At 40.4% G+C, this 11,924-nt stretch overlaps 1 protein-coding gene across 1 annotated transcript; it reads right to left on the minus strand.

Moving 5' to 3' along the window:
- Positions 1–1,072: 1,072 nt before the first annotated feature.
- On the minus strand, positions 1,073–11,638 carry LOC148308956 (isocitrate dehydrogenase [NAD] subunit gamma, mitochondrial-like). The gene is made up of 6 exons (XM_088260835.1): positions 11,254–11,638; positions 9,567–9,833; positions 8,590–8,734; positions 6,591–6,733; positions 5,617–5,768; positions 1,073–2,768 (listed from the first exon to the last, which is right to left on the minus strand). The coding sequence occupies exons 1-6, from the start codon at positions 11,490–11,492 to the stop codon at positions 2,545–2,547; spliced, it is 1,170 nt and encodes a 389-aa protein (XP_088116961.1). The 5' UTR covers positions 11,493–11,638; the 3' UTR covers positions 1,073–2,544.
- Positions 11,639–11,924: the final 286 nt, after the last annotated feature.

Raw genomic sequence — 11,924 nt, forward strand, 5'->3', positions numbered from 1 at the left:
GTGTTTGTGGCAACGGTGTCCGCTCTACTTTCAATTCCATACATCATGATGGTTTTTCTACACAAGCAATAAATAAAAAGTCGTGTGCAACAATTAAAACGTATATTTTCAACACAATAAATAAAGTACATATAATTGCAACATGTCTTTAGTTCAATAACATTCACAAATAAATAAGGGACTTTTGTCCATAACATTAAAACACAATAAATATTATCACAAGTCGTTTTAAAATCAAGTTTCTGATTAGTATTTAATTTATTAATACCTATTGTCCGCCTCCGTAGTGTAATGGTCAGCACGCTCGGCTACCGTTCTGGAGGTCCCGGGTTCGATTCCCAAGGGGGGTAAAAATAAATATAAGTGATTTTTTCACTGTAATATTTATTAGATATTACCATGGACTGGTACCTGAAGCGGAGGGCTGATCACCTTTCCTTCATAAGTAAAACGATCATGATAACACTGCGTTTATAAGACACAGTGCCCTATGCACCATTGGGGTGCGGATAAGGGTTTAATTATTATTAATACCTATACATGGTCGAGATGTCAAGTGCCCGGAAAACGTACAACGTTTTTAAAGGCTGACAATTCAATAAGTAACAAAGAAAATTTGGCAAAGATTTAGAAGAACATGCATAATGGATAAGATTAAAAATGGTTTAGGCAACGTAATAACGAAAGAATGGTGTTGGATACAGGTTTTTCGCTTTTAAATTGGACATTTTACAAACCAAATTGAATATTGTACAAATCAAATTGGACGTTATATTGTATTTTATAAAAAAAGTTTAAAAAAAATTATATCCATATTAGCACTACATACCGCTAGTGAATATACCTGCCTACACATTGTATTCTTAGGACTAGCAAGTGCGTTAGTTGAATGAGTTTAATTACTTTTAATATATTTAAAAAAAATTAAACTTTATTATAAAATAAAATAAAACATTAAATTTGAATTTGTTAACCCTTTGTCCGCCTCCGTAGTGTAATGGTCAGCACGTTCGGCTACCGTTCTGGAGGTCCCGGGTTCGATTCTCAAGGGGGGTATAATAAATATAAGTGATTTTTTCACTGTCATATTTATTTAATATTACCCTGGACTGGTACCTGAAGCGGAGGGCTGATCACCTTTCCTTCATGTGTAAACAATCAAGATAACACTGCGTTTATATGACGCAGTGCCCTATGCACCATTGGGGTGCGGATAAGGGTTTTATTATTTATATTATTAACCCTTTGAGGACAGAATAAATAATATTTTACTTTACACAATTAATTTCTAAAAATAATTTAAAAATAAGTGTATACAGCAACTGAAAATTGTGCACACAGACGATACAATATTTATCCCTCAACAAAATTAGAAATACACATTATGTGCCTGGTGGTTAGCAACAAAGACCATGTTTTATAAAGTATAAATAAAGGCATTTATTAGTGAAAATATGAGGTAAAATATTGTTATATGTTTCTTATTTGTAGTATTATTATAACCTCTAAATATCCCGACATGTGCACATCGCCACAATAAATCGTATGAAATAAGCTCCGAGACAATGATACCAACATGAAATCTATACAAGCAATATTTCTGTTACATAGGCAACACATATTGCACTATGGTTTTAACTAGAAACCTGTAGGCACATAGACAATTTATTTTAAATTTGTGGTTAGCAGCAGTAACCAGTTGTCCTGAAATGGTTAAACCTATAATTTGGTTTGTAAAACATCCAATTTGGAGTGAAAAATCTGTATAAGTTTTGTGCTGACATTTCTTAGTGAAACTGCGTGCATGTATAATATAAAATAACAATTATTTTATCTAACAGTATGTGACTCTTTATCATTCATCGTTCGCTTTGTGTAATACCACTTAAAAACACTACTTCACGACCTTGAGTCATGAAGTAGAGTTTTTAAGTGGTATTACACAAAGTGAATGATGAATGATAAGGAGAGTGTTATATTACCATGCCACAATTTTAACAATCCTTTTTATACACAAAATATAACAGCATGTGATGTCGGTAAAAACTAAACCTGGCCACTAGTCAAATAAAACAAAAATGGAAAGGCTAGTTGTTTTATTATTATGTCAGATCCGTGATGTAGTTGCATATATCGCTAGCAAGAACGAAGACCAGCTGTAGATAAATGATGATGCTCTGTGAGAGATGGGATAGTGATGAAATCGAGGTGGAGGGCAGCAGGCGCCTACTAGACCAGCTGCAGATGAATGATGATGCTTTGCACCACTGTGGGAGATGAGAGAGTGATGAAGTTAAGGTGGAATCGCGGTGGTGCGCCTACTAGACCAGCTGCGGATCGATGAGGATGCTTTACACCACTGTGGGAGATGAGAGAGTGATGAAGTCACGGTGGAATTGCGATGGTGCGCCTATTTGACCAGCTGCAAGTTGGCGATGATGCTCTGCACCACTGAGAGAGTGATGAAGTCGCGGTGGCTACTAGACCAGCTGCAGGTTGGCAATGATGCTCTGCACCACTGAGAGAGTGATGAAGTCGCGGTGGCTACTTGACCAGCTGCAGGTTGGCAATGATGCTCTGCACCACGTCGGAGGAGGTGTGGTGGCCGCCGAGGTCGGGCGTGTGCACGCGGTCCTGGCTGAGGGTCTTGAGCACGGCGCGGGTGATGAGCCCGGCGTGGTGGTGGTGCCCGAGGTGCTCCAGCATGTCTATGGACGCATTCACCATCGCTATCGGGTTGGCGATGTTCTTCCCCGCGATCGCCGTACCTGCCAATCAATCGCAACATTATTACATTGTCAGAAAACCACTCATTCTCACCGTACCTGCCAACCAATCACAACATTATTACATTGTCAGAAAACCACTCATTCTCAACGTACCTGGAAATTAATCACAACATTATTACATTGTCAGAAAACCACTCATTCTCACCATACCTGCCAACCAATCACAACATTATTACATTGTCAGAAAACCACTCATTCTCACCGTACCTGCCAACCAATCACAACATTATTACATTGTCAGAAAACCACTCATTCTCAACGTACCTGGAAATTAATCACAACATTATTACATTGTCAGAAAACCACTCATTCTCACCGTACCTGCCAACCAATCACAACATTATTACATTGTCAGAAAACCACTCATTCTCACCGTACCTGCCAACCAATCACAACATTATTACATTGTCAGAAAACCACTCATTCTCACCGTACCTGGAAATTAATCACAACATTATTACATTGTCAGAAAACCACTCATTCTCACCGTACCTGCCAACCAATCACAACATTATTACATTGTCAGAAAACCACTCATTCTCACCGTACCTGGAAATTAATCACAACATTATTACATTGTCAGAAAACCACTCATTCTCACCGTACCTGGAAATTAATCACAACATTATTACATTGTCAGAAAACCACTCATTCTCACCGTACCTGCCAACCAATCACAACATTATTACATTGTCAGAAAACCACTCATTCTCACCGTACCTGGAAATTAATCACAACATTATTACATTGTCAGAAAACCACTCATTCTCACCGTACCTGCCAACCAATCACAACATTATTACATTGTCAGAAAACCACTCATTCTCACCGTACCTGCCAACCAATCACAACATTATTACATTGTCAGAAAACCACTCATTCTCACCGTACCTGGAAATTAATCACAACATTATTACATTGTCAGAAAACCACTCATTCTCACCGTACCTGCCAACCAATCACAACATTATTACATTGTCAGAAAACCACTCATTCTCACCGTACCTGGAAATTAATCACAACATTATTACATTGTCAGAAAACCACTCATTCTCACCGTACCTGCCAACCAATCACAACATTATTACATTGTCAGAAAACCACTCATTCTCACCGTACCTGCCAACCAATCACAACATTATTACATTGTCAGAAAACCACTCATTCTCACCGTACCTGGAAATTAATCACAACATTATTACATTGTCAGAAAACCACTCATTCTCACCGTACCTGCCAACCAATCACAACATTATTACATTGTCAGAAAACCACTCATTCTCACCGTACCTGCCAACCAATCACAACATTATTACATTGTCAGAAAACCACTCATTCTCACCGTACCTGGAAATTAATCACAACATTATTACATTGTCAGAAAACCACTCATTCTCACCGTACCTGCCAACCAATCACAACATTATTACATTGTCAGAAAACCACTCATTCTCACCGTACCTGGAAATTAATCACAACATTATTACATTGTCAGAAAACCACTCATTCTCACCGTACCTGCCAACCAATCACAACATTATTACATTGTCAGAAAACCACTCATTCTCACCGTACCTGGAACCAATCACAACATTATTACATTGTCAGAAAACCACTCATTCTCACCGTACCTGCCAACCAATCACAACATTATTACATTGTCAGAAAACCACTCATTCTCACCGTACCTGGAAATTAATCACAACATTATTACATTGTCAGAAAACCACTCATTCTCACCGTACCTGCCAACCAATCACAACATTATTACATTGTCAGAAAACCACTCATTCTCACCGTACCTGCCAACCAATCACAACATTATTACATTGTCAGAAAACCACTCATTCTCACCGTACCTGGAAATTAATCACAACATTATTACATTGTCAGAAAACCACTCATTCTCACCGTACCTGCCAACCAATCACAACATTATTACATTGTCAGAAAACCACTCATTCTCACCGTACCTGCCAACCAATCACAACATTATTACATTGTCAGAAAACCACTCATTCTCACCGTACCTGCCAACCAATCACAACATTATTACATTGTCAGAAAACCACTCATTCTCACCGTACCTGGAAATTAATCACAACATTATTACATTGTCAGAAAACCACTCATTCTCACCGTACCTGCCAACCAATCACAACATTATTACATTGTCAGAAAACCACTCATTCTCACCGTACCTGCCAACCAATCACAACATTATTACATTGTCAGAAAACCACTCATTCTCACCGTACCTGGAAATTAATCACAACATTATTACATTGTCAGAAAACCACTCATTCTCACCGTACCTGGAAATTAATCACAACATTATTACATTGTCAGAAAACCACTCATTCTCACCGTACCTGCCAACCAATCACAACATTATTACATTGTCAGAAAACCACTCATTCTCACCGTACCTGCCAACCAATCACAACATTATTACATTGTCAGAAAACCACTCATTCTCACCGTACCTGGAACCAATCACAACATTATTACATTTTCAGAAAACCACTCATTCTCACCGTAATAAAACAAAAATCTAGGTAGACAGTTACATTCAAATTGGAAAAAAATCTTTTGTCCTCTGCTCCACATACTGTGGTAATAGATACGAGTGACAAAAATGTAAGCTTGGAAATTAAATAAATAATACGGTCAGGTTAGGAGTCGTAACAATTGGCGGGTATGTATGAGGAGATGCATGATCGTGGAAGAGGTGAAGAATGTTTGCAAGGACAGAGTGGTGTGGCGCTCTATTCTCTCTGCCTACCCCTGCGAGTGTATTTATGCGGTGTGTGGTTGCGGTACTCACCCGTGTTGCGGGTGCCGGGCTCGAAGACGGCGTAGTGGTCACCGTAATTGCGCCCCGAGAGCAGCCCCGCGCCCCCCACCAGCCCGCACACCACGTTGGACACGATGGTGCCGTACAGGTTGGTCATGATCATCACGTCAAACTGGTGCGGCCTGCAAACAAGCTAGAGTGTTTAAGGTCACGTGGCCCACTATAGCATCAACACATTATTTGTGGGAGCGTTTCCATACTGTCGGTAGAGAGCGGGAGACGCTTGCGAGCGTTCTATTTGCTTACTTTAGGTAGAGCGCGAGAGATGCCCGCAAACATTGTACAGATGGGAATTGGGTGTTACGGCTACTTGTGATTAGTATACTGAGGATCGGGCGGCAGACTGCCAGAGTATAATTAGGGTCCTTTTCCATACTGTCGGTAGAGAGCGGGAGACGCTTGCGAGCGTTCTATTTGCTTAGTTTAGGTAGAGCGCGAAAGACGCCTGCATACATTGTACAGATGGGAATTGGGTGTTGCGGCTACTTGTGATTAGTATACTGAGGGTCGGGTGGCAGACTGCCAGAGTATAATTAGGGTCCTTTTCCATACTGTCGGTAGAGAGCGGGAGACGCTTGCGAGCGTTCTATTTGCTTACTTTAGGTAGAGCGCGAGAGACGCCTGCAAACATTGTACAGATGGGAATTGGGTGTTGCGGCTACTTGTGATTAGTATACTGAGGGTCGGGCGGCAGACTGCCAGAGTATAATTAGGGCCCTTTTCCATACTGTTGGTAGAGAGCGGGAGACGCTTGCGAGCGTTCTATTTGCTTACTTTAGGTAGAGCGCGATTCATCTATTCCATGTGTCTGAGGAAGTATTTCCAAGCGGGATTCTTCTAGCACTTTGACAAGAGTCTTTTTACATTTTACCTTAAGTATAGGTAATTTATATAAATAATCTTTGTAATTTATATTCCTTGACAGACTATCGAAGAGTGCTTACTTGGAGACGAGCTGCATGCAGCAGTTGTCAATGATCATGTCGTTGTGGTCTATCTCCGGGTACTCCTTGGCCACCCGGCGGGAGGTCTCCAGGAACAGGCCGTCAGACAGCTTCATGATGTTGGCCTTGTGGATCGTGGTTACCTGGTAATTCACAGGAACAAAATAAAGATTTCTATCTAACCAATATTTGAACATTTTCCATGCTGCGGCGCCCGACCAGAGCGCCATAGAAAAATGTACTGCGGACGAACATGAAGCATCAAATAGACTGACCATGATGAATTCATTCTAACTAACTAAGTGGCGTTATTGGATGAAGACCAAGAGAATAAGAGGCAAATCGAAAATCGCACCGCCTCATACAGCTAAGTGGTGAAGAACACTCTCAAAGCATTGAATCGGGAAATATTATCGCACCCGCCGTACTCTCCAGACCTTGCCCCGTCCGACTATCACCTTTTCGCATCGATGGGACACTCACTCGCAGAGCAGCGCTTTGCCAATTTTAAAAGAGGCAAAAAATGGCTCGTCCAATGGTTTGCCTCGAAAGAGAAATATTTTTTTTGGAATGGTATCCATGATTTGCCTCTAAGATGGGCAAAATGTATAGAATCCGATGGTCAATACTTTGAATAAAAAAAAATTGAGATTCTCCCGAAAATTAAGCGTTTTCTTTAATGAAAAAACCGGCAAACTTCAACTAACACCCCTGGTAAGAAAGAAATATATGAATAATGACATTGAAGAGCTCACAACTTTGCTACCTTCTTGCATCCATTTTTCTTTGTGTATTCAAAGGTTAACCTATAAGTATGGTACCTTCTTGCGCCCATTCCTCTTGGCGTACTCGAAGGCGTATCTGGCAACCCTCTGTCTCTGCAGTGACCACCTTCATGGACTCCACCGCCTAACATAACCTAACCTAACAAGTATGGTACCTTCTTGCGGCCATTCTTCTTGGCGTACTCGAAGGCGTATCTGGCAACCCTCTGTCTCTGCAGTGACCACCTTCATGGACTCCACCGCCTAACCTAACCTAACCTAACAAGTATGGTACCTTCTTGCGCCCATTCTTCTTGGCGTACTCAAAGGCGTATCTGGCGACCCTCTGTCTCTGCAGTGACCACCTTCATGGACTCCACCGCCTAACCTAACCTAACCTAACAAGTATGGTACCTTCTTGCGCACATTCTTCTTGGCGTACTCAAAGGCTTATCTGGCGACCCTCTGTCTCTGCAGTGACCACCTTCATGGACTCCACCACCTAACCTAGCCTAACAAGTATGGCACCTTCTTGCGCCCATTCCTCTTGGCGTACTCAAAGGCGTATCTGGCAACCCTCTGTCTCTGCAGTGACCACCTTCATGGACTCCACCGCCTAACATAACCTAACCTAACAAGTATGGTACCTTCTTGCGGCCATTCTTCTTGGCGTACTCGAAGGCGTATCTGGCAACCCTCTGTCTCTGCAGTGACCACTTTCATGGACCCCACCGCCTAACCTAACCTAACCTAACCTAACAAGTATGGTACCTTCTTGCGCCCATTCCTCTTGGCGTACTCGAAGGCGTATCTGGCAACCCTGTCTCTGCAGTGACCACCTTCATGGACCCCACCGCCTAACCTAACCTAACCTAACAAGTATGGTACCTTCTTGCGGCCATTCTTCTTGGCGTACTCGAAGGCGTATCTGGCAACCCTCTGTCTCTGCAGTGACCACCTTCATGGACTCCACCACCTAACCTAGCCTAACAAGTATGGTACCTTCTTGCGCCTATTCCTCTTGGCGTACTCAAAGGCGTATCTGCCGACCCTCTGTCTCTGCAGTGACCACCTTCATGGACTCCACCGCCTAACATAACCTAACCTAACAAGTATGGTACCTTCTTGCGCCCATTCTTCTTGGCGTACTCAAATGCGTATCTGCCGACCCTCTGTCTCTGCAGTGACCACCTTCATGGACTCCACCACCTAACCTAGCCTAACAAGTATGGTACCTTCTTGCGCCCATTCTTCTTGGCGTACTCGAAGGCGTATCTGGCCACCCTCTCGCTGTTCTCCGCTGTGACCACCTTCATGGACTCCACCACTCCGTGCACGGACTCGTGTTCCAGCATGGCGTACTCGCCTTCCGTGTTCTGTCTGAGGGAATAAATCACAAATATAATCGGGATATTTGCTTTATAAAAGTATACAATTTTTTTAATAAATATATACATAGTGTAATTAAAATACATGATTTATTTTATTAAAACTTAATTATAATGTTTACCGGTTCCGAAGCTAACCGCTTAATGGAAAATCACAAAGTTATTTCTTCAAATATCAAATATATAGTTTTTTTTACATGTCGCTCACTCCTTTCAAGAACGTCATAAATAAAAAAAAACTAGATTTTTCAGGAGATTGTTTTTAAAGTTTAAATATACAATAAAATGTATTAAAAATAAATATCAAGCTACTTATTGAACTTTTTACTGTGCAACAGATCTTTTTAGGTAAAACCTGAATATTTTTATCTATTTGAAAAAATAATAAAACAATACATTTTCTTCAAAATGCAAAAACATCACTTTCTGCCCTGTAGCGGGTAAATATTAAGTTAAAAATATGCCGCTTTTGCTGGGATATAGTGCATTTTCTGGGCATTCTGAAAACATGCACAACTGAAAATTGTCGATTTTTGATATATGACGTTGTTGAAAGGAGTGAGCGATATTACCTTATGATGACCAGTGCTGATAAGGGTTTACAAGACATGTACCTTATGATGACCAGTGCTGATAAGGGTTTACAAGATATGTACCTTTTGATGACCAGTGCTGATAAGGGTTTACAAGATATGAACCTTATGATGACCAGTGCTGATAAGGGTTTACAAGATATGAACCTTATGATGACCAGTGCTGATAAGGGTTTACAAGATATGAACCTTATGATGACCAGTGCTGATAAGGGTTTACAAGATATTTACCTTATGATGACCAGGTCGATATCCTTCTGCCGGCTGGGCACGCCCTCGTAGGACTTGCAGTGCAGGATGTTGATGAAGAGGTCCAGCTCGTTGCGCATGGCCACGTTGCGCGACAGCACGCCGGCCAGCTCGCTCTTGGTCTCGATGTTGCCCTTGATCCCCACCCCGTTGCGCTTGATGGTGGAGATGGCGTACTCCAGGTCCAGGTTGTCCTCTGCGTCGGGGTCAATGTCAACCATCTCAAAGTCCACGGGCGCGCCGGAGATCCTGACACAGAGACATGCATTTTATTCAAACTTCATGTACAGAAAATAAATAAGTACATTGGCAGGCTTATTAATAAAAATCTATATCTTCTTTTCTAGTTTCTGCTTAATAAAAAGTTTCTTTTCATCTCACCAATAGATGTCTCTAGTAAAATTCTAGTGATTCAAGAACAATGTTTCAATATTGGTTCATATTTCGCTCACTCCTTTCAACAACGTCATAAATCAAAAAACTTGATTTTTCAGGAAAACGTTTTTAAAGTTTAAAAATATAATAAAATGTATTCAAAACAAATTACTAGTCACTTATTGAACTTTTTACTGTGCAACAGATCTTTTTAGGTTAAACCTGAAGGTTTTTTCTCCATTTGAAAAATATTTAGTATATTCAAAAAAATAATTAAACAATACCTTTTCTTCAAAATGCAAAAACAACACTTTCTGCCCTGTAGCGGGTAAATATTAAGTTAAAAATATGCCTCTTTTGCTGGGATATAGTACATTTTCTGGGCAATCCAAAAACATGCACAACTAAAAATTGTCGGTTATTGATTTATGACGTTCTTGAAAGGAGTGAGCGATTTATTTATTTACTTACAGAAAAGAAATAAGTACATTGGCGGGCTTATTGCTAAAAAGCTATAAGCGAGTTTTTTTTATATAATTATGAAAATAACACCTGTAATTGGAGATAATCCAGATTTTGTGAACAAGTATTTGGACACACTCAAAAAATGTTGTAAATAAATTATCTGGTCAAATTTATAAGCTTAAATGATAAAAATGAAAATGATATTTTCTGGCGTTTCTCATGTGTGTGATTATAATCCAGGATTCGGACCTCACATACTAATATAAGAGTTTCTGCTCAATAAAAAGCTTCTTTTCATCTCACCAATAGATGTCTCTAGTGAATTTCTAGTGATTCAAGAATAATGTTTTTGAATTGGTTCATATATATAGAGCTTCCAAGAATTTGAGTAGTGTGGTTGTAAATAATGGGTAGAATTGGTGAATGTTACACGTGTGTAAAGTGATCACTTAAACCAGCCTATGACGGTCGTCAGCCCCGTAAATGCCCAGACTTCCATATTCTTCTTCATCCTTGATGAGATGTCAAAAAATAATATGAAAAATAACTCCTGTAATTGGAGATAATCCAGATTTGTGAACAAGTATTTGGACACACTCAACATGTACATAAAAATCAATTTGGTGACAATTGCTTCGCCTAGTTATGGCATTTTCGAAAATGGCATAACTAAGGTAACGTTTTTTTTGACAGAACATAACAATATATATCTTATACCCAAATTAACAGGCTGCCTGACATGCCTGATAGATCCAGTAAGGGATCCAAAATCCCTGTTATCTCTAACGTCGGATGAAAATATCTACGAAATACGTAATCAGTTACCTACCTGAAGATCTCTTTTACGTATCCCATTAGTTCTGGGCCGATGCCGCCGCCAGGCAACATGGTGACAGCGTGCCTCCCGCCATACTCCGCCTTCGGGAGCACCTCTTGCTTGCGGATCACAGGACATTTGTGCTGCTGGTCGTAGTCCGACAGCTTCGCGGCCGTCGCGTACCCGCTCGCCAAAACTCTCATCTCCGGCGCCAGTTTGGACTTCAGCAGGCTCGGTATCCTTAAGGCCATCGTGGTGATGATTTTTCAAAACAGAATTATGTGAATTATTGTAGTTTAATGGGTTTTACACTTCGCGAAAATTTGGCCCTATTGAATAAGGCTCAAAAAACGAAAATTGGCAGACATCTGATCTGGTGTTGCCACACGGCGAAAATAGTCTCGCTAAATAAAAGCAAATTATCTGAATAGTTTATGACAACTTACTACAAAATGCTTGGTATAAACCAAATCAATTTCGTTTTTCAATATAATAAGAAGTTCCAAGAATTTTAGTATTGTGGTTGTAAATCATGGGTAGAATTGGTGAATGTTATATGACGGTCGTAAGCCACGTAAATGCCCAGACTTCCATATTCTTCTTCATCTTTGTTGAGTTAATTTGAATAAAATTTCAACTAGTCACCCATTCTTAACCTCTTTTTCATGTTTTTTTATGCGAGT

The sequence above is a fragment of the Brachycentrus maculatus genome, unplaced genomic scaffold (genome assembly GCF_059751285.1).
Source record: "Brachycentrus maculatus isolate JH-2025_06_01 unplaced genomic scaffold, ASM5975128v1 h1tg000143l, whole genome shotgun sequence".
NCBI lineage: Eukaryota > Metazoa > Arthropoda > Insecta > Trichoptera > Brachycentridae > Brachycentrus > Brachycentrus maculatus.

Coding starts and splice junctions, on each gene's coding strand:
- LOC148308956 (XM_088260835.1), bottom strand. CDS start 11,492: ATGGCCTTAAGGATACCGAGCCTGCTGAAGTCCAAACTGGCGCCGGAG. Junction 5,769..6,590: donor TGCATGCAGCTCGTCTCCAA/GTAAGCACTCTT, acceptor GCTTGTTTGCAG/GCCGCACCAGTTTGACGTGA. Junction 2,769..5,616: donor GCCCGGCACCCGCAACACGG/GTGAGTACCGCA, acceptor ATTGATTGGCAG/GTACGGCGATCGCGGGGAAG.